The 22555-nt window shown below is 55.8% G+C and overlaps 1 protein-coding gene across 5 annotated transcripts in view; it reads left to right on the top strand.

Annotated features, from left to right (window-relative positions):
* Positions 1–22555, top strand: part of MGAT5B (alpha-1,6-mannosylglycoprotein 6-beta-N-acetylglucosaminyltransferase B) — an 81067-nt gene that overhangs the window by 10033 nt on the left and 48479 nt on the right. Inside the window, exons 1-3 of one of the 5 annotated variants that reach the window (XM_027518554.1) lie at positions 4022–4486; positions 8269–8381; positions 17441–17588. In XM_027518554.1, coding sequence (XP_027374355.1) covers positions 4419–4486; positions 8269–8381; positions 17441–17588 — 329 coding nt within the window. In that variant the 5' untranslated portion in view covers positions 4022–4418. Of the gene's footprint in view, positions 1–4021; positions 4487–8268; positions 8382–17440; positions 17589–22555 lie in introns of those variants that run through there. The other 4 variants (XM_027518549.1, XM_027518548.1, XM_027518550.1 and 1 more) reach the window with 4 other exon arrangements.

Below are 22555 nucleotides of genomic sequence, written 5' to 3'. Positions count from 1 at the left end.
GGAGAGGGCACAGACACAGAGACAAGGCCAGGCAGGTGCTACTGTCCGACTCATTGTGACCCCATGGACTGCAGCACACCAGGCTTCCCTGTCCATCACCATCTCCCAGAATTTGCTCAAACTCATGTCCACTGAGTCAGTGATGCCATCCAACCATCTCATCCTCTGTCATCCCCTTCAATATTTCCCAGCATCAGTCTTTTCCAATGAGTCAGCTCTTTGCATCAGGTGGCCAAATATTGGAGCTTCAGCTTCAGCATCAGTCCTTCCAATGAATATTCAGACTGATCTCCTTTAGAAGTGACTGGTTTGATCTCCTTGCTAGCCAAGGGACTCTCAAGAGTCTTCTCCAGCTTCACAGTTCAAAAGCATCAATTCTTCAGCTCTCAGTCTTCTTTAAGGTCCAACTCATATCCGTACATGACTACTGGAAAAACCATAGCTTTGACTAGATGGACCTTTGTCAGCAAAGTGATGTCTCTGCTCTTTAATGTGCTGTCTAGGTTTGTCAGAGATTTTCTTTCAAGGAGACAGACAAAGGCAGAGACTGGAGAGATGCAGTTATAGGCCAAGGATGCCAAGGACTCCTGGGTCCTGCCAGAAGCCAGCAGAGGGGCACGTGACAGTCTCTCTCAGGGCTTCTAGAAGGAACTGACTCTACCAACACCTGATTTAGGACTTCTGGCTTCCAGAACTGTCAGAGAATATATTTCTTTCTTTCTTTGGCCACACTGAACACCATTCAGGATCTTAGTTCCCTGACCAGGAATTGAACTTGGGCCTCCTGCAATGCAAGTGCCAAGTCTTGAACCAGTGGACCACAGGGGATTCCTGAGAATAAATATACATGCTTTGAAGCCCCTCAGTCTGTGGTAGACTATTACAGCATCCCTAGGAGACTACATAGCTTCCTTCCCTTCTTTGCATGGCCCTTGTTGTTCAGTCACTAAGTCGTGTCTGACTTTTTGTGACCCCATGGACTGCAGCACATCAGGCTTCCCTGTCCTTCACTATCTCCTGGAGTTTGCTCAAACTCATGTCTATTGAGTTGGTGATGCTATGTAACCATATCATCTTCTGTTGCCCCCTTCTCCTTTTTCCTTCTGTCTTTCCCAGCATCAGGGTCTTTTCCAATGAGTTGACTTTTCACATCAGGTGGTCAAAGTACTGGAGCTTCAGCTTCAGCGTCAGTCCTTCCAATGAATATTCAGGGTTGATTTCCTTTAGGATGGACTGGTTGGATCTCCTTGCTGTCTCCTTGCTGATTAGGGAACCTGTGCTCCCTGCAGTGGAAGTGTGGTGTCTTAACCACTGGACTGCCAGAGAAGGAGTCACACATTTATTTAGGAAGTGACCCCAGGAAAAAGGAGTGGGGGTGAGGCAGGGGAGGAAGGAAGGCACCATGGGGTACATGACAGAGCGGGTTACCACTTCGGGCAGCTGGAACTCAGGGAACCAATGTGGACTTACCTGAGAGGGGGAAGTGGGCATCTATTCCTTGAAGGCTGCTTCTGGGGCAGGAATTCCCTGGCACTTCCACCTAGCCCATGTTTAGGCATATTCCCATGGCCAGGAAGAAAGCCTCAGGCAGCACGGGATGTATTCTCAGCGATGTGCCTGCTGGCATGTAGAGCTGAACACCCGGGGAACAGCCCGAGGTACCAGTGGTGGCGGCTTCAGGTGGACAATAACAAGAAAAGTCATAGCCAACCGGTTGGGAGGGCTCTGAGGTGCCCGGTGACCCCTGTGTGGGGACTCACAAGTTTTCTCCGAAGGTCTGCAGCACGGTGGACAGCAAGCCGAGCCACATACACTGAGCTACGCTGCAGAGGCTGACAAAGGGCACGCAGACTCCGAAAGGAAGAGGCAACAGGGTGGTCTGGCTCCGTGTCCTTCACTGTCTGCCCCCAGCCTCCCTGCCTGGCTCGAGCCTGTAAAGGCAGTGGGTGCTTTCTCACAGCCCATCTTGAAGCCATGTCCAAGAGGGCAAGACCCAGGGTGGGAGGGTACCCTCCGTCACCTTCAGAAATCAGGCTTCTGATTGAGAGAAGGCCACTTCCTCCCATGAGCCACACCAGGCATGACTGTGCCTTGTGGCCTAAAATGCCAACCAAGCGCCCGGAGCTTGCATACAATCTGCAGGACATTTCATGCCTGAGTGTGGCTGTGGCTTTCGCCATGACATTCAAGGCTTCGGTTGTTGCCTGAGTGCACAGCAGACGTAAGGGTCCAGGAACGAAATGATTTAGATCCCTGCCCTCAGAGATCTCCTTGGCCAGCCTGCCGTGATGCCCAAATTTCCTGCCACCATTTGTCATTCTTCCTCACCAAGGCCCGGTCAGCACGTCCTTGTTCAATGCAAATTTGTCACCTAGCTGGAGTTAACACATTAATCCGCCAACACCAATTCATCATCGGCTTTCACAGTAGTGGCGAGCAAGGCGATGAGGTAATGGAACACTGGACAGGTGAATTTCGATGAGGAAGGAGCAGGAAAGGCAGACTGTGAGTCACAGCGGGTGAGAAATGGCCCTGATCGGGGCTGGGGGTGGGCTAGGCAAGCAGCAAGGGGGCGGGGCGTGGGAGGGGAGGAGGCAGGGGCCTGGTTGGACCAGACAAGGACTGGATGGACCAATATAGAGGTTTCCTCTTCTGGAAAGGCCCTCGGGGTCATCCATGTCCTTCTTCACATGGCCTGAGGCCTTGGGCTCTTCCCAGCCTGGGCCTTCCCTGGCTGTGCCTGGCCAAGCTGGTCTGGCAAGTGCCCTTCCTGCCTGAGCATCATCCTCAGATCCAGGCTTGGTTCTTGCTTGGGGTGCTCACAGGGGCCACTGACCCCTCTCTGCAAAGGCAAACACCTCACCTCTCCAGGGTCAAGAAGTGGAGGCAGGGTGGGTGGGGGTGAAGGGAGGACATGCATGCTTCCTGGAGTTGGAAGGAGCTTTAGTGAACCTCACGTGTACCTGCCAAGTCATTTCAGTCGTGTCAGACTCTTTGCAACCCTGTGGATTGTAGCCTGGCTAGGCTCCTCTGACCATGGGATTCTCCAGGCAAGAATACTGGAGTGGGTTGCCATTTCCTCCTCCAGGAGAATCTTCCTGACCCAGGGATCGAATTCGTGTCTCCCGCGGCTCCTGCATTGCAGGTGGATTCTTTACCGCTGAGCCATGTGGTGGGGTGGGGCAGGATAAGGGAAACCGAGGAGTTCCCTTGACTTTCAGGTATCACCCACTGGTTAACGGAAGGTCTGAGACTGGAACCCAAGCCTACAGAGCACCCACCTGCTCCTGTTTCTGGGCTCAGAGAAAGAGCCTCAGTGTCACAGGCCGTGTTCAAAAAAAGGAAGCAAAGGAGACCTGCTGCAGTCTCTGTCCAGAGAGAGCCAAAGGATGGGTGAAGGTTGCAAAGCGAAATCGTGGGTGTGAAGGGGCCGATGCAGAACCCCTGTGGCCGCAGAGGCAGGGGCAGCGACCCGAGGGAGGACCCTGGCACCGGGCATAAGGGGACAACCTCCTCCTAGCGCCGACCTCCTCTGTGCTCTGCAGGATCCTGAAGCAGACCTCGGCCCTCAGAGCTGGTGGCACCCGGCATGCTTCCGAAAGCGGGGCCTAGGGAAGTTGCAGGGCTGGAAGGAGGCTCAGGGACGCCCGCCGCCCGCCTTCCCACCCCGGCGCCCCACCTCGGGCATGGAGAGAGCGCCGCTGGGCCGCGGCCACGAGGTGGCGCCGGCGCGCCGAGGAAGCGTGGCGGCCGCTCCCGGGCCGCCCCAGCCGCTACTCGGCCGCCTCCTCCGAGGAAACAATGCGGCGCCTCCGGGCGTAACGCAGCGCGGGGCTGGACACCGGACACTCGAGCGCGGGCAGCGGAGAGAGCGGGCGGCAGCGCGGGCGCGGGGCGCCCTCGCCGGGGGCCATGGGCGCGGCGCGGTACGCGGCCGGGAAGCGGCACGGCCCGGAGGCGCGGGGGGCCGGGGCGCGGGGCCGGGGCCGCCGCTAGCCGGCACCGAGGGCGCGGGCCCGGGCGGGGATGAGGGCGCCCGCGGCGGGGAGCCCGTCTGCGCGTCGCGGCGCCGTCCCGCCCTGCGAGAGAGCCCGAGCAGGCAGACGCGCGGCCGGCGGTCTGGGGGCGCGCCGCCTCCCGGCCTCCAGAATGTGAAGCGGGGAGGGCGGAGACGCAGAGACGGCCCGGCCAGGCGCCCTCACCGGCCTCCGGCAGCCGCGCCACTACCCGGCCCCTGCCCGCCGAGCCCCCGCCGACCCCGCGGGCCTCGAAGCCGCCGGGCCCCCGCGCCCCCTCCTCGCCTCGCTCGGACCCGGCTTCGGCCCGCAGAGGGTTCGCGGCCAGGACGTAGCCAGAGCCGAGCTCGGGACCGTCCGGCTGGCCTCGCCCTCGGCTTCTAGCCCGGACAAGTTTGAACAATGATCACAGTCAACCCCGATGGGAAGATAATGGTCAGAAGATGCCTGGTCACCCTGAGACCCTTTCGGTAAAGTTCTTTCCCGTTGGCGCTGGGAGGGCTTTTTCTCCAAGGGGGCGCGGGGTAGGTGGGCGAGGTCAGTCTCTGCGAGGGTGCCTGTCCCTAGGGTGACTGTGACTGTCCCAGTAGCAGAGCGGAGCAGTTTGTGCTCTCACCCTTGATGCTGGCCAGCAAGGCTGGGAAAGGCATGGAGCTGGGGTCCTGGTTCGGGTGGGGAGGGTGTGTGATTCTGGAACGTGGACCGAGTATGGTCTAGATTCGGACTCGGGGTGCGAAGGTGGGAAAGGGGGCAGAAATCACCCATGTTGTGGTCCTGGGCTGGGGAAGTTGCCCCAGCCAGGGCGCCCCTTCCCTGCCTCTCCGGTGCTTCCCCACCTCGCGATCGGCCCCACCCCCGCGGCAAAGTTAGCACTTGGAGTGGGGCGGCACCCGGACCCGGCCGGCCCGCCCACCCTCTCAGCCCGAGCCGCCCTCTTTGACCCCGCCTCCTGCTCGCACTCCTTTTCTCTCGGCGGGGTGCGGGCCTCTGTCCCACGGGAGGGCCCCGAGACTGTGGCAAAGACACCCCCCCCCCCCCACCTGGGAATTCGATGCCCGATCGCGGGCCTTGGAGAGGTTGGGGCAGGGGCGGCACTGAAGGGTGGAGGGGTGGCCAGAGCGTGGAGGCAGGATGGAAGACAAGACCGACCTCCTACTCCCATCTGGCGGTCCAGGCCAGGCAGGGCTATGGACTCTGAGGGGCTGGCTGGGCTCTGCGGGTCCCACCCCAGGGACCCCCAGAGCCTGGCGGTTCCCGGGCAGCTGCCGCTCCTCCCAAATGCCGTCGGAGCTGGGCCTGCAGCCAGGGTTGGGGCGCTAAGCGATGAGCGCCTAGCAGAATTAGGGTGTCATCTCGTCCAGGGGCTGGACGGCGGAGGTCGCGACGGAGGGAGCTGCGGGACCGGGGCGGAGAAGGGGGTGGCCTGACTCCGGATGCGGTCACAGGTGGGATTTGGGTGCAGAGGGAGCCTGTGGGGGTGGGAACTGTACAGGCAGAGATGCCTGAAGTTTGGGGTGCTGGAGGGGCCGGATTTGAGCCCCTCCGCTCCAGACCTGAGGCGGAGACAGGGGACCCCTCCTATGCTCCCCACTCCAGATGGGGAGACCGTGGTTCCCACCTCCCCATTGCCTCCACCCCTTGCTCCCACCCCTCACCCCCGGCCTATTGTGCAGAGTTGAAGAGACAGCCTATAGGGCAATAAGGATCAAGCTGGACCTCCAGTGTCCAGAGGATGCAAAAAGACTATAGAACCGGGGGTCTCCAGGGTAGAGCTTTGGGCAGGTGATGGGGCATGTCAAAAGCCCCCACCCCCCTAAAGTTCCCCTGCAAAGCAGGGTGGGAAGCTATCATCTCTGGAAAGGACTTGGTTCCTCCAGGGAAATCCTCAAATTCCTAGCCAACCAGACAGTCCTCAGCCCTGTCTCTCCCACCCAATGTTGGCCTATCCCTCCAGGCCATGGGAAGCCCAGCTGCTGACCCCAGCTTGGCTGGACATTTCGCAGCACGGTTGAAGGTGGTGGCTGACCGCAGCACCACGGACAGCACCAGCTCGCTTAAGCTCCTTTCCCTCTGGAGTCCTGCCCCTGTGGCTCTCTCTGGCTCTTTCCTAGAAACAGGATTCAGAGGTGGGATTGCCTAGGTTCCCCTTCCCTCCCCCTCAGGTTATGTAATTTCACCTCAGGGTAATCCTAGGCTGCCCAGAGACCCGCAGCCACCAGTGAAGTCTTCAAATGCGTTTCACATGGTTGGGGGTGGTGGTGGTGTGTTTACAGCCTCCAACCATATCACTTCTATTTGTTCATCCTCCAGGGCAGACTGCTCTTGTTGGTTTTCCAGAGTCTCTGGCAGGGTCCTTACTCCCTAGTTACTTCTGGAATGTTGCTTGAATAGATACGAGGGTGGACAAAATCATCTTAATTTGAACCTACTGTAAATGGCCCCAGGACTGGGGTCTGGCACAGAGAGATGCAGATGAGGTATTGGGGATTGAGGTTCTGTGCTAAAGGCCTAGGTACCTTCTCATAGGAGGTTTTTGGACCCTGGCAGTCCAGTTCTAAATATGAGTACCCCACAGCTGGGGAAGGGGAGGGAGGGATGGGGAACAAGAAACTTGGAGAGATCCATCCTTGTCCTCAAGCTGGGGGGACAAACTGCTTTTCTCCAGGATCTTCTTGGGTGTGTGACCACCCTCCCCCTACAATGTCCCTCTGACTGCTAGCCTGAGACCAGCCTGGCTTCATCTTGGGGATCCAAGGGCCAGAGCCCCACCCCCAGGCTTGGTGGAATTCAGTGAGGGGTCTCTGGGAGGTGAGGGAGCTGGGGGAAGCTCCCTTTTTCCATCTCTGCTTTGGGGTTCGTTCTGCTCCCCTCTCTGATTTAATCTCTAACGGCTTCCTTTAAATATGGATTGGGAATTTTGTTGTGCTTTTATTTTCTTCCACAATTATGTGTTTTCTTTAATGGACCAAATTTTAATTAAATACTGCTCTGCCAGTTTCAGATAATGAAGATTAAAATGCATAAAGAGATACAAACAAATGTGGGGTTTGAGGATGGGGGTGGAGGTGGGGGGATGGAGGTCTCTGGCGTGACTTGTGGGGTTCCCCATGGTGAGGCTGGCTCCACCAGAAGTGGGGTTCTTCACCCTGACCTGGAGGGAGGCAGCTCCCCTTTCAGCTCTGCCAGCTCGTCAAGTCTTCAAATAGACTCAAGGTCCCAGAACAGCCTCCACCTCTGCTGCCCTAAGGCTGGACTGGCCCAGAATGTAGTATAGAAGCAGCAGGAGCCTGACCAGATGTGAGGGTGGGTTCCCTGCTGGGTGTCCCCTTGGAGATTCCCTAGTGCCACTTGGCATGTAATCAAGTGCTATGTGTTGAAGTATAAACAGTTGTGTTTTGGTCAACTCCCCGGAACACTGTGACAGCACACACTTGTGTGACACTCCTTACACAGGGGTTGACTTACTCTGACCATTCTATGGTGCAAGGTCCCGTGTGCCTGCCTGGTGAAGCTGTGGGTTAGGGAGAGTCTGGACACAGAGGGTGGCCACATGACCCTGCCCTTCTAGACCTTACCATCTGGTAGTAACGGGAGCCTCCCCTCCACCCCTACCCCAACCCTGAACATGACAAGGCTGTGTTTAAGTGAGCTTATGACTGGTTGCGGCAGCAAGGCCTGTGTGCGCAGGAGCTGACCATGTTCCAGGTGATTGATGGGATCCAGGTGGGTTTTGTCTGGACCAATTACTCGCCCTCTAGCGGGCATCAGGTTCTGCTGTCTTCACCTATACCAGTGGTCCTCAAACTTGAGCCTGTATCTGGGTGACCAGGAGAGCCTGTTCAAACACACTGTTTATCCCCCTCCCAGAGTGTGTGATTCCCTAAGCTGGGGACTGGGGCCCAGGAACGAGCATTTCTAATGTGTCCAAGCTGATGCTGATGCTGCTGGCCTGGGGACCACACTGTGAGGACCTCTGCTGTCAGGGGCCAGCTTCTGTCTGGAGGCTAGGAGCTGCCCGACCTCATACCTTGTATGTCTCAGTGTCCTCCGTGGTTTTTCGTGTGTGGCTCATGGTCACTTCTCTGTAGTCCAGCTTTCTTTATCCTGTGTGATGGGAGACCTACTGGCCCGGGAGCTCAGCCCCCTGATCTTTTACTCCTCCATTTATCCATCCCTTCCTCACTCATTCATTTGTAGGAAGCCCTTATGGCATTGGAGTGCATGTGCTGACCTGCCCTATTGCTCTCCGCAGGCTTTTTGTCCTGGGCATTGGCTTCTTCTCTCTCTGCTTCCTGATGACGTCTCTGGGAGGCCAGTTTTCGGCCCGGCGCCCTGGGGACTCGCCCTTCACCATCCGCACAGAAGGTATCTTGGTGGAGAAAGGGATGTAGGGGTTTGGGGTCCTTTGAGCCTCACCCTGCAGGAGTCTTTCTGGGGTTCTGTCTTGTGGGTCTGGCCACCTTGTTGGTGGACGTGTGAATGGTCGGGGCTTTAGCTCTTGACCTGGCTGTACTCATCAGCCTCCTTCTGGCCCAGGTTCCCAGGTTAGGAAGGGCCTTTGAGCCAGGAGCTCCCCGGCATCACAAGGGGCGGCCTGTGTTGCTCCACTGGTGGGGCAGTTTGGGGTCTCTGGATATGACCCCTGTCTCTTTGAGACACATGCTTTCTGCCCCTTTGGCCCAGGCTGCGGCCACAGCACAGGGGAGACTGGCCGTGGGCTCACGTGTCTTATCTCCAAGCTCTGTGGTCCTTCGTCCCTGCCCACGTGATACTTGCAAGGCAGGGGAATGGAGGTTCAGAGCGTGGGCTCTGGGGACCAGATGGGCTTGGTTTGTACCTGGTTCATCACCTACCAGCTGTGTGCCGTTGGCCAGGTCACTTAACTCACTCGTGGAGAAGGAGAGGAGTGACTGTTTTCAGGGGTCAGGTTGGATGAGCTCACGTGGCGCAGGGTGTGACCGGGTGACGGTCTGGGAGACCTCCTCCTGAAGGTGGGTCCTGCCCCTCTCCATCCTGCTCAAGGAAGAATGGAGAGCGGTTCAGAAGGTCCTGCTCGTGTGTCACGGGGGCTCTCCCAGTAACTGTGAGAAGGAGGGACGTAGTGGGGAAACTGAGGCAAGGGGGGTTTCTGGAACTGTTCAGGGGGCTGCTCTGTGGACTCTCCCCTTCCCCCCACTCCCCAGGAAGTCTTTGTCTGACATCCACCTTCTCAAATCCCTAGGCCTCATCTTTCTGACTCCCCTCTTCCCAGTGATGTTGGTAAGCCCTCCAGTAGGACGGGTTGTTGTCTGGGGTGGGTCCTCTAAGGGGCACTTACTCTGCCATCTGGTGTCTCCTCTTTAGATTCATGCCTTCAGTTTAACATGTACTTCTCTAAACTTGCAAAACACTCCCAGCAGGAATTTCACATTTATTAGTCATTCAAACCTGAATGTAAGTGAATCTGTCCCTTCTCTGATTCATGGAGGTCCCTTGGTCTCTTTGAGCCTCCGTCTTCTCCTCCGGTAAACGGGGCTAACAATGCCCACTTCCCCATGATTGCATGAGGGGGCATGAAGATAACATAGATGAAGGGTCTTGAGCAGCTTCTGGCAGAGAGTGTGAGCTCTGCAAACATTTATGGGATGTGCTGAGTCTGAGATGCAGGAGAGGATGTTTAGGGAAGAGGACCAAGGAGGTGCTAGAACCTGGAATCTCTGCGTGGGAGACTCCTGAGGATTGAGATTTGAGGAGGGGCTGAGGCAGTTGTGAAGGTGCCCATGAGGGGTAGCTTGGGGACGGGTGGGGGGAGGTTGAGAGTTGGGGGTGGGGTATAAGGAGCGATGTTCAGGCTACCTGGGGGCCACTGTGGGCAAGGGGGCGTGTCTGTCTGGGCGGGCTACCGCAGGGGGCTTGGGCAAGCTGACCTCTGAAAGGTCAGGGATCCAGGAGGTGGGAATCAGGGGCTGGAGGAGGGGTGTGTGGGTGTGCTCATCTCCCTGACGGTGGCCCCCATCCTGGCAGTGCTCAGAGGACCAGGGCTTGTGAGGGTCTTGCTCTGCTCTGTGCTATGCATTTTTGCCCAGCATGGGGACAAGGGGCCCAGCTCCAACCTAGATCTTGTGTCTAAGGGAAGAGCAGAGCTACCAAGGGGAAAGGACTTGCCCAGGGTCCCTCAGTTAGACTAGAGGCGTGTGTGTGTGTGTGTGTGTGTGTGTGTGTTGCACATGTTTAAACTTTCCATCAGAGTATGTGCTGTGTGTGCTTAGTCGCTTCAGTCATGTCTGACTCTCTGCAGCCCATGGACTGTAGCCTGCCAGGCTCCTCTGTCCATGGGGAGTCTCCAGGCAAGAATACCAGAGTGGGTTGCCATGCCCTCCTCCTGGGAATCTTGCTGACCCAGGGATCGAACCCAGATTTCCCGCACTGCAGGCGGATTTTTTACCGTCCTAGCCACCAGGGAAGCCCTTTTCTATCAGAGTATAGTATTCAGAAACTGAACCTGTCTAGGCACTCAGCAACCTAGATCCAGAGACAGGGCGTCATCCGTCCCCAGAAGCACCCTCAGGCTTCCTTCCACTTTGCACTTCCCCTCGGACGCTGGGACCTGTCGTCTAATAACACAGAGGAGTGTCGCCCTCGGACTTTATGAGGATGGCACCCCCTGGCAGGTGTTCAGTTGCCTGCGCCTTTTTCTCTCCATATTGCGTTTGTAAGCTTCACCCCTCTCCTGGCGTGTGGTTGCTGACACTGCTGCGCAGCATCCATCGTGTGACTACAACACAATGTATTTATCCACTCTGCCCGGGGCGGACCCTGGGCTGTTTCCAGCGTGGGACGTTCCTGAACTGCGCTGCTGTGAACGTTCCAGCATGTGTCTGTGGTGGACACACGTGGGCATTTCTGTCTGGTCCACCTGGGGGTGGAGCTGCAGGTCTCCTCTGTGTTGTGACACCAGTTCTCAGACCCACATGTATCCAAGTCTTTTCACACCTCCCAGGCCCCCTGGGCTGGGAACTTCCTGCCTGGAATATGGAAGGAAAGGCTGAGAGGGGAGCTGGACCAGGACGGGGGCCTCTGGGAACCCCGGGGAGGTGACCCCGGCCCGTTTCCCATCCCAGGTCTCGTTGTTCCTTCTCGTTGTCCCTTCAGTGTCTTCCACGTCCTTGGTTTGAGCTGATTTGCCTGGGGAGACCCGTAGCAGGGACTCGGAAGAGCCCCAGGTTTGCGTTGGGGGTTTAGAATCCCGATCCTGTAAGAGATGCCACCTCAAAGGAGACCCCGGGCTTATGGCGGCCCCGCAGACAACCTAGGAGGTGCCAGCCTGTCTATCCAGGAGCTGCCCGGGGAAGGATGTGTTGGAAGTGGGGGACGGTTGGAAGGGGTCTGGGGAGCGAGGTCATGGTGGGGGTTGGGGGTTAGATAGTGTTTATTCCGAGGATCTGTGCAGGCCCAAGGCAGAACTAGAAGAAGGAAGTCCACTCAGGGTTAGAAAAAAAATAGAAAAAATAACTTAGAAAAGCCCTTCTCTGGTCAATAACACCGCCTGAGCACAAATAGGGAAGTGGCCTGTCTTCTCCTTGCCTGTCAAGCCTGTGAGGGGAGCGCATCCCCACGAGGACCTGACTGGGGGAGGGGCAGGGTGCAGGATTTTCCCTAAAGACAGGGGAGCCTTCCATCGCCTCTCCCTGGGGAGGCTCTGGGTTCCCCTGGGGGCCAGTTCCTATTTTGTGATGAAGTTCTCTAGTTTGGGAAGAGAAGTGTGACAGACATCTCATTCTCTATTCTGCACACTCATCCTCACATGCGGGGAAGCAGGAGGCTGAGCGGAGGAGACTTGGACTCGGGAGGAGGGCTAACCTAATTCCCTCTTGCTGTGGTTGGGCCCTGTTTGGTGGGAGGATTTTTTTTTTTTTTTAATGCTCCCTCTCCAGTCCTCAGGGCTTCCCTTGTGGCTCAGCTGGTAAAGAATCTGCCTGCACTGCAGGAGACCTGGATTTGATCCCTGGGTTGGGAAGATCCCCTGGAGAAGGGAAAGGCTACCCACTCCAGTATTCTGGCCTGGAGAATTCCATGGACTGTATAGTCCATGGGATTACAAACAGTCGGACACAACTGAGCGACTTCACTTCAATATCAGAGGCATAGTGCCCTGCTCCGTAGCTGTCTCTGGCCCAGGATCTCGGTGCTAACGGAGCTTCTCTTCTCAGAAGTGGGTGATGGGTGGGTGTGCCAGGGCCTGCCCTTGTCCCCCACGCTGCCCAGAGCTCCCGTGGCCCCAGCTGGTTTCCTTGGTGGCCGTGTGCAGAGAGACAAATGTACGCCCTTCTCCAGCTGCACAAGCACCAAGTCACGGCTCCCATGTCGAGTGCCTGGGAGGTCTCTTCCATCTGGCGAGGTGGGGGCTCCTTCAGTTTTCAGGAACCAGTGGGAAAGGGTGGGGGTGGGGAGGAGAAAGGGGACAAGGGCGGACAGGAGGGAGAAAGAGCACACATCAGGGAGGGATGGGGCCTCGGTGGGCAGTGAAGCACCCTTGTCGGTAAATGTGAGGCCCCTTTGCATCTCTCAGCATCGCAGCTTTCCTTATTGATATGGAAATACGGAAGGAACATGTGTGACTTCTGAGATGTGTCGCCAGGGACCTCACATTAAATACATTTCAATTTGGCAGATGCTGACAGCAGGGAGGTGACCCGGGGCAAGGCGCGTCGGGAGCCTGCTCTGCCTGCGGTCCCGGCCGGCGGCATCCAGGGAGCACATCGCATGGCAGGGCCTGCCAACCCGACTGACTGTTTGCTTGGCCTGTTTCCCTCCTGGGACCTGCCCCCTGCCTCCTGCAGGGCAGAAGACGTGCTTAGTACCCTGGAGCTCCTTGGGAAGCGATGGGTGGGGAGCTTCTGGAGTCCTGCATCATCTGTAGATGCTCAGAGTAGATGCTCGATGTGCTGGGAGGGTATCCTGGGCTCTTCGTCCAGTCCGATGGAGGTGGCCTTCAGACTCATCCGAGAGGGGACTCTGTCTCCTTCAGTTTCAGTTCAATTCAGTTGCTCAGTCGTGTCCGACTCTTTGCGACCCCATGAATCACAGCACGCCAGGCCTCCCTGTCCATACCAACTCCCGGAGTTCACTCAGACTCACGTCCATCGAGTCAGTGATGCCATCCAGCCATCTCATCCTCTGTCGTCCTCTTCTCCTCCTGCCCCCAATCCCTCCCAGCATCAGAGTCTTTTCCAATGAGTCAACTCTTTGCATGAGGTGGCCAAAGTATTGGAATTTCAGCGCTAGCATCATTCCTTCCAAAGAAATCCCAGGGCTGATCTTCAGAATGGACTGGTTGGATTTCCTTGCAGTCCAAGGGACTCTCAAAAGTCTTCTTAGAGCCAATTTAAAAGCCCTCTGGTCTGGAGTCACTCTGTTGACTTTTTTTTTTGGTGTGGCCATGCTGCGTGGCATGCTGAATCTTAGTTGCCCAAACAAGGATCAAACCCGTGTCCCTTGCAGTGGAAGTACAGAGTCCTAACCACTGGATCACCGAGGAGGTCCCTCTGTTGACAATTTTAAAGCAGGATGTCTTCGTCCTTCATATGAAGGGCAATCCAGAACCCTCAGGTATCTCCAAGGACTCTAGGGGGCTTATGTCTGTCTCCCTGGACACCTCTTGTTCTGATCTGCTTCTATTGAATTATCCTCCTGGATGTCTCCCACATTGACCTATTGGGAAGGACACCCCTTACCCCTAAACTCTCACACATGGTTGGGGGGATTTGGGGATGGGGCTCGGACCACTGCTCAGCACAGTGAGCAGATGATAATTCTCTCTTGGACCCCTGCCTTTCAGAGCCCCCCGAAACCCTTCCCCACAGGTCATCCCTTTGGAAGTGGAGCATTGCTGTCCTGTCCAGCCCCTCTGAGTCATCGTCCTGCCTTCTGCCTGTGTCCCCAGGCCTTGTCCTCGCTCCTGGTCTCCCAGGCTGGGCCAGGAAACTCTAGTCTACCTAGTTGAATATGCAGAGTCATTTTTCTTTCTCTCTGTCTCATTGCTCTGGGCATCAAGACTATGCTCTGGCCCACCCAGGGGTTTAGCAAAACAAAGCACAGCTCTCTCCCTAAGGAGATTCTGCAGGCTTTTGTAGGAACACGTCCTTTCTTTCCCATTACCTCCATTTCTCTGGAGGCAGCTAGGGGAAGAGATGGAATAGGAGTCTCAGCCTCTAGACCCTCGGGTCTCAGTAAGTCAGACCCTCGCATTTTACTGGAGGGGACACTGAGACCCAGAGAAGACAAGTGACCTGTCCCCTCCCCCCACCGTCTGGGAGGATGTGCAGGTCTGGAGTCAAGGCCTCTCCTGGGACCTGGTGCTGCCCCCCAGGCTTGGTCCAGCTCCGTCTGGCTCTTTCGACCCTTGCGGTTATTGGCTCCATCAGCTGTTTCACAGCTTTTGTAATGGGGTGGGGGAGGGGTAGGCATTGTCAGTGAGATCTTGGGAGGGGTGCAGACAGTGAGCTCAGAGGGGAAAGGACACTTGGGATGAGCCTGGAGAGAGGGCAGCGAAGTGACAGGGCAGGTGGCAGGCCTGAGGCGTTGCAGGGAACACCACACGGCCCCAGGGGCTGTGACGTGGCTCGGTATTGCTGTAGTGCTGTGTCTGCAGGTTCCAGCTGCCGCCCAAGCTCTGTGGTCCAGTCGGGCCTGAGTGCACGGCCTCAGATAACAGGCTCTGGCTTGAGAGTGTTCCCAGCCGTGGTCTCACTTTCCAGTTTTCATCTGACTCCTTTGGGGAAGGGGCCACCCCAGCCCCTGGTGTGAGCGATCAGGGCAGCCCAGGGAGGCCAGCCAGCTTGTGCACTGCACAATTCCAGGACATCCACCAGGTAAACCTGAACATGGGTGGCTCCCATGGGCCTGTGCAAAGCAGCTCCAGGTTCAGTCATCTGATGGGCTCCTATTTTTCTAGCTGAAATGATGGAAACTCCCCTCTTGTTTTACTCTGTGCGCAAGCACTGGTTGAGAGTGAGGTATTGCATTTGGATGACAGGCTTGGGTGGGAGGTCTCTGGATGAGAGTACTTTCAAAGAGTCAACTGTCCCCAACTCTGTGGAGTTGAAAGAAAGAAGGAGCTATTTATATCTTGCTTGCAGAGGGACTAACTGATTGAGACCATGAGTGAGCGGGGAGGGGCTGAGTGGTGGGAGAGACCTCACTTTGCTTCATCAAACACTACAGTGAAATTTCCTGATCCTGGTGGAAAAATCCACCCAGTTTTCTGAGAGGGGAAGGTGGGGAGACCGTTAGCTCTTTCAGCTACTCAGGTGGGGAGGGGTGGAGACTGTCTCCTTCCTTCTTTCTGATGCCGTTTTTCCAGCACCCAACCCCTCTTCGTGTCTCTCCTCTGCTCCCCACATCATTCCCCCTTCGTTCATGCTCGCTCTTTTCTCTGGAGCCAGGGACTGAGGCTCTTTGAGTAACCTGCAGCCCCCAGCCCCCCAAGGCCTCCCTTCTAGGCTCATGCCAGCTCAGCAAGCAGGGGAACGCAGCCAGAAGGTGACTTGGTATGAGAAGGCAGCCACAGCCACTGGAATGGGCCTGGCACCAGGGGATACAGGGACAGGCACAATGGAAATGTCACCAGTAGCCTGGGTGACAGCTAGCCTCTCTAGGTCCCCCTTTGGCTCAGTCCCAAGCATGCAACAGAGGAGACTGGCCCCTGCCTGACCCCCTCCCCACTTGACTTCTTGTCTCTGCTTCTGGTTCCCTGTGGCTGGCTGCAGTCCCTCTTGCCTGCATCCTGGCACCTTGAACTTGGGTTGCAGATGAAACCTAACGTTTATTGCCTTGAACTGGGGACACTGAGGCTGAGAATATTACGATGATGCCCTTGGCCGCATGGCCCCTTGAGGGGTTTCTGTCAGAGGCAGGTGAGAGTCCAGGTGTCCACCCCAGCCCCTCTGAGTCCACGGGGCCCTGACCCTGGCTTTCTTGAGGAGCAGATGCTAATGGTGCTCAGCCCTCAAAGAGTCCCGTCACATGCTGGAGCCGACACTGCCATCCCATGGAAAGTACCAGATCATGGCTGTCCCAGGGAGCAGCCCTCAAGCAGTGACTGGCAGGAGGTGGTATATACATGCTTGGTCCCCTTGCCCCCGCAGGGAGAGAACTGTGAGGCTGCTTCTGCACCAGCTGGTTTCCCCAGGGTGATGACATGCCCTCTCTGGTCTGTCTCCCCTTCCCTGGCTCACTTCTCCATAATGACCTGCCCTCAAAACTTTATCTGGGGGGTCTGATCTGGGTATCCCCACCCAAGGTGCCCCCTGACAACCCGACCCCCACCAGCAGCTAGGGAATCCCTGGGAGCATCTGGGTCTCTATGGACCCAGGTCAGTTGGTAACAGAGATTCAGAGCCTGGCCACTAAGGTTTGCAGGCAGCCTTGGTGTGGGCTGTCATGCCTGGAACCGAGTACCAATGAATGGTTTGGAGGGGCCATTTAAAACCTTCACAAAATCTAATTAAAAAGGAAGGTGAGGGCTGCTGTCCCATGCTGACACGTGTGGTGCTAATGATCAGGAATGATTAGATGGGAAATTGTGGAAAGTCTCAGGCTGGTTAACGAGATCTTGGTTGAAGCACCTCATTTTCATTTAATTTGATTCTTCACGAGGTCTCCTGGCCCCTCAACCCTGGAGTTGATCTCTGGGAACCCAAGGGCTGGCTTGAGAGGACACATTCCTGCTGGTCTTCTAGAGTGGGGTTTGGGGGAGTGGCTGGGAAAGGGAGGTGGCCAGGGCCCCCACCCCTTTGAACACAGGCTCACAGCCTCTCTTGTGCATCTGAGTCATGTGAGGAGTAAGCAGAATCAGAGTCTGGGGCCCCAGGCCCTGGAGATCTGAATCAGCAGATCTACACGAGGGCCCAGGAATCTAGACTTCACTTGGGCTGGAGGTTCACCTGTGGCTGGATGGTTGACCATACTTTTAGAAACCCTGATCTACGAGTTCTGTGTGGAACTTGTTGGTGAGGGTCTTTGGGGTTCCTGTCCCACTACTGGGCCTTCCCTGTCATCTCACAGGCTTGAGAGTATGTCTAAAGTTCGATTTTGCCGGAGATGAGAACCGAGGCTCAGAGAGGTTAAAAGATTATCCCAATGTTACACAGCTGGTAGGGAGCAGGGTGAGCCCAGGGCTCTCTGGATCCCTGTCCTGCAGGGGTGGGGGGTGGGGCAGGCTCACTCTCCTGGCTCCTTCTTTTCTTTTTTTTTTAAATTATTTATTTAATTGGAGGATAATTACTTTACAATATTGTGATGGTTTTTGCCATACATCCCTCCTCTTTCTGAGAAGAAGGGAGTGGGGCTGGGGTCTGAGCCACCCCCGACCAGACACCATGTGGTCTCAGGTGGCCTCGGGGCTGCCTGGGCCATGCCTGACTGTGCCCACCTTCTGCCTGCAGTGATGGGTGGGCCGGAGTCCCGTGGTGTCCTCCGCAAGATGAGTGACCTGCTGGAGCTGATGGTGAAGCGCATGGACACGCTGGCCAGGCTGGAGAACAGCAGTGAGCTGCACCGGGCTGCCGGCGAGGGGCGTTTTGCCCTGGACAGGTGAGGGGGACCCAGGAGTGGGAGGGGCTCCTGGAGTGGGGGAGGGGCACCTGGAATCGGGGAGGAGTGGTACCCACTATACCAGGGATGGGGCCCGGGATACCGCCTCAGAGTGCATTTTACACACACACACACACACACACACACACACACACACACAGTACATGCAAAGTGTGTGGTTTTTGCAAATCTTCCCTAAATGGCTTCCCATGGCACATTATCTGTGACAATTTTGAGCTCCGTCCGTATTGACCAGCATGTGTGACTGTGCATGGGATGCAATGACCTCAGTGATCATCTGTCTTCCTCCCATGGACCTGGGCCATCTTTGCAAGAAGAATTGCCGGGTTTATGCATTCTAAACATTCCCCTGCTGAGGCCACAACATGCAGAGTTCCCCTAGGGTTTGTGCGGCAGCCCCACGTGCTTCTGTCTGTCCCTGGGAACCCAGGTGGTGGTCTGAGGTGTGAGGTTCTCCTGATCCCCTGAGAATGAGGGGGCATGAAGCCGGGGCTGGCCCAGCTGGGAGTCCTGGCCCCCAGACTCGGATGTGGAGGAGACGAGGCTGCGACCCCACCCATCCCAGGGGACAAGCTGCACTTGACCTTTTGTTAATAGATACTGGGCTCTCGATGAGCTGGAGCTGTTCAGTGTGTTCTGAAAGTGAAAGCGTGAGTCACTAAGTCGTGTCCGACCCTTGTGACCCCCTGGACTGTAGCCCACCAGGCTCCTCTGTCCATGGGATTCTCCAGGCAAGAATACTGGAGTGGGTTGCTGTTCCCATATCCACCGGAACTTCCCAACCCAGGAGTTGAACCCAGGTCTCCTGCATTGCAGGCAGATTGTTCACCATCTAAGCCACCAGGGAAGCCCCAATATGTTCTAACTGCTGAAAAATTAGTTTGAAACCCACACTTTTACACAATTTGGGAGAAGCTATACCTCAGCCAATGTGATTTGCTAAAAGTGTTCTTCTGCTGCTGAAAAATGTGTTTGAAATCCACACTTTTGGATAATTTGTGGGAAAAGCTATACCTCAGCCAATGTGTGGTACGTAAAAGCCAAAGCCATTTCTGAAGTTTGGTGTTGGGTAAGATCAAAGGTGAGTGCTGGTCCTTAAGGGCTCGCAGCCTGGGGAGCCTGAAGCACAGCCCGCTCCTTTGGTCTGGTGGGGGATCCTCGGCCCCATAGGCCGCCTGGGCTGGACAGTTGGCCCTGGGTCCCTACTTCAGCAGACCTCTGTGATTGCATGTTCTGGGTGACCAGTCAGGCCGGCCAATATCATCATCCCTGGCCTCATGAGGGCTTCCCTGGTGGCTCAGATGGTAAAGAATCCGTCTGCAATGTGGGAAACTTGGGTTTGATCCCTGGGTTGGGAAGATCCCCTGGAGGAAGGCATGGCAACAAGCCCCATGGACCGAGGAGCCTGGCGGGCTACAGTCCATGGAGTTGCAAAGAGTTGGACACGACTGAGTGACTAAGCACAGCACAGTCCTCTTAATGCGTGATACTCACAGCTCACCTTATCGTGTTACCGCCGAGAGCTCGTCAATCCCACAGTGCCTTACGGGGGGCTTTAATCCTATAGAGGAGGAAACGGAGGCACAGAGGTGTTTAGGCACAGCTGCTGAGGAGCTGGGCCTGGCTCAGGGTACAGGTCAGCTGGCCCCACCGGAAGCCCACCTTCTAAATACTGAGCTCTTGGTGGCCATTCACTAAATATGCAGTTTCTTGGGGTCTGTTTTTATCCCTTTGCAAGATTTTTCATATCAATTAGTAATAATTTGCAGCTCGGGAGACACAAATCCTTTGTTAGACCTCTGCTCTGATTTTTTTGTTTTGGGAAATGTAGGCACTAAAATTACATTACTGGACGTAGAGAACAGAGAGGGACACAGCGGGGCGGGTAGGGAGGGGGATGAATTGGGAGACTGGGATTGACATATATACACTATTGATACTGTGTATAAAACAGATAACTAATGAGAACCTCCTGTAAAGCACTGGGAGCTCTAGTCAATACCCTAAATGATCTAAATGGGAAGGAAATCCAAAAAAGAGAAGGGATAACTGGTTGACCTTGTTGTACAGCAGAAACTGACACAACGCTGTAAAGCAACTGTACTCCAAAAAAATTAATTAAAAAATAAATAAAATTACAGTTCTGGAGCCTGGGATTAAACACAGCGGTGGGTGTGAGGAGCTCGCCAGAGTGCCCGGCTCCTGGTGGGAGCTCTTCCCCCTTGGGAAGTCGGGGTCCCTGGTTACATGCTGTGGCTCTCCAGAGACTGAGCATCTGACAGAAGAAACTAGAGATCTCTCTGCTCCTGAAATACGTCTTGGCACCACCGAAGTGCCAGGCACTGCTCCCGGTGCTGGGGACACAGCAATGAGCCTTGTCCCCGTTCCTGCAGGGAAGACAGACAGTAACTGAGAAAAAGAACAAAATGAGATAATGTAGAGATCCTGAGCCAAGCTCTAAGCATGAGAAAGTGGAGGACTGGGAAAGAGGCTATTCAAACAGGGTGGTCTGTCAAGGTGCGTCGGAATGGGTGATATGTGAGCTCAATTCTGAATGAGCGGGAGGAGCCAGCCACGTGAGGAGCTGGGGAGTAGATAATTTGGGGTAGAGGGAACAGCAAGTGCAAAGGCCCTGGGGAAGGAGCAGGCTTGGTGTCTTTTAAAAAAATATTCATTTATTTGGCTGCCCCAGGTCTTAGTTGGTGCATTTGGGACCTTTAGTTGCAGCATATGGGGTCCAGTTCCCTGACCAGGGGTCGAACCCCAGGCCCCTGCATTGGGAGTGAGGAGTCTTAGTCACTGGACCATCAGGGGAGTCCCAAGCTTGGTGTCTTGAAGGAAAGAAACCACAGTGAAGGTCCACCTGGCAGAGCGCAGTGGGGGCTGGGAGAGGGCAGTGGGCAGGTGGCTTAGAGCTTTGTCAGTGATGGCAGGTGGCGTTGGGACCCCATTCTTAGAGCTGAGGGATGTCTCTGGATGAGGGGGGTGTGAGAGGGGCTGGGGCAGAGACAGGTGGCGATGGTTTAGTCACTAAGTCATTTCTGACTCTTTGCGACTCCATGGACTGTAGCCCACCAGGCTCCTCTGTCCATGGATTCTCCAGGCAAGAATGCTGGAGTGGGTTGGCATGCCCTCCTCCAGGGGGCAGAGACGGGAAGTGGAGGCAAAGGTGCTGGGCACCCCTGGACTCCCCCTGGGGTCTGAGGCTGCTGCTTCTCCGTGTGCACAGGGTGGCCCTCTCTGATGCTGCTGTGTCCCCTCTGATTTAGCCCCTCGCCCCGCCTCTCATCCTTTCCACTTTCCCAGCTGCCCCAGCTGTGCTCCCTACTATCCGGGCTACAGATCCACCCTCTGTCCACACTGGTCTGGTCACCAGGGTGAGAGCAGAGGGTCAAGTGTTCCTGGGCTGCCGGGCCTGCCTCCTGGGGCCGGGAATGCTACTGCCAGCACATTCAGTGTCTCTCCGGTTTCTTCCCGTCCCAGCCCGCCCTCCCTCCCCTGCTCTGCCCTTCATCTCCACCCGCTCCAGCTTCATCCCAGGAAATAGCAACAATCCATCATGACCAGCAGAGCCCATCAAACCCCACAGGCAGAGCCATAAATTTCAGGGACACTGTTGCTTCTGGCTTCAGGGAGCGAAGCAGTGGGTGTGTCCAGGGTGCGCAGAGGCTGCCTGCTCACCCTTCCCATGGGCACGAACCCTGCAGTCCTCTCCCCACCCTAACCCCACTCCGGATGGTCCAGCATGGAGCTGGTAGGTGAGAACCCTGTCGCCGCTGTGTTTCCAGCAAACTCTCAGTTATCTGCACTTGGATTTCTCACTTTGCAATTATCTGTGGCTTTAAAAAGAACAACCTCCACTGCCCCGCTTCTGCCCTTTGGAAGCTTCTCGGCTGTGCCTCTCACTCATGGCTGGTATATCCTTAGGGAAAGCAAATTTGCTTTATTCAGCCTAGGAAAACACAATACAGGTTTATTTGCCGATTTATTGCAAATGGCATCGTATTATGTATCCTAAAACCAAAGAGTGATCTCTGAATTTTCTATAAGGCCTCTCTGCAGTGGCAAAGACAGCTGAGACTTGAGGCTGTCTGCGTTCGAGCCAATCTGTATTTGTCGAGTGCCTACTGGGTGCAGGCTCTGGGCTGGGGTGTCAGGAATGGGTGGAGGAAACCCAGAAGACAGAAGTCAGAGTTCTTGTCCTCAAAGAGTGTCAGAACTCCTTAGGAAGAGGGATCCAGCAACCCTTCCCTGTGGAGAAGGGATAGCAGGAAGGAAGATCCATCAGAATTATCGTCTGTGAGTAAGGAGTTGAAGTTTTATTTTTTTTCCCCCAATTTTTTAAAGCTTTATTTAAAAACTCAAAAATGCTCCTGAGGACTTCCCCAGTCATCCAGGGGCTAAGCCTCTGGGTTCCTGAAGCAGGGGGCCCAGGTTCCATCCCTGGTCAGGGAACTAGGTCCCACACGCCACTACTAAAGATCCCTCATACCTTAGTGAAGATCAAGATCAAAGACCCTGTGTGCCACCACTAAGACCCGGCACAGCCAAGTAAATAAGTAAACTAATAATAATAATAAAAAGCTTCTAGACATTCTCGGCCATCTCTGTGCTGGCAGGGCCAGGTGCCAGGAGTATAGCTTCTGTGTGTGGGGGTGGGGTGTAGGACAGGGGACACACTACCAGTTAAGATAACTTGGGGCTCAGTTTTAAAGGACATGCCCCACTTCTCACAGGCCCTGTGCTGGGTCCAGCCTCTGGATTGGCCCCTTCCTAACACGACAGATCTGGGAGTGTGTCTGGCCTCTGGGCTGGGGGAAGCCGGACTGATACGGGGGTGGGGGGAGATGTTGGTGACTGGTTGAGAAAGTCACTCCAGGGCAGGCACCTGTCAAATGTGACATAAATGCTAAGGGTTAAACATCCCTAACAGGGACAAAGGTTCT

This window comes from Bos indicus x Bos taurus, chromosome 19, assembly GCF_003369695.1.
Source record: "Bos indicus x Bos taurus breed Angus x Brahman F1 hybrid chromosome 19, Bos_hybrid_MaternalHap_v2.0, whole genome shotgun sequence".
NCBI classification, from domain to species: domain Eukaryota; kingdom Metazoa; phylum Chordata; class Mammalia; order Artiodactyla; family Bovidae; genus Bos; species Bos indicus x Bos taurus.
This window is presented reverse-complemented; position numbering and strand designations above follow the sequence as displayed.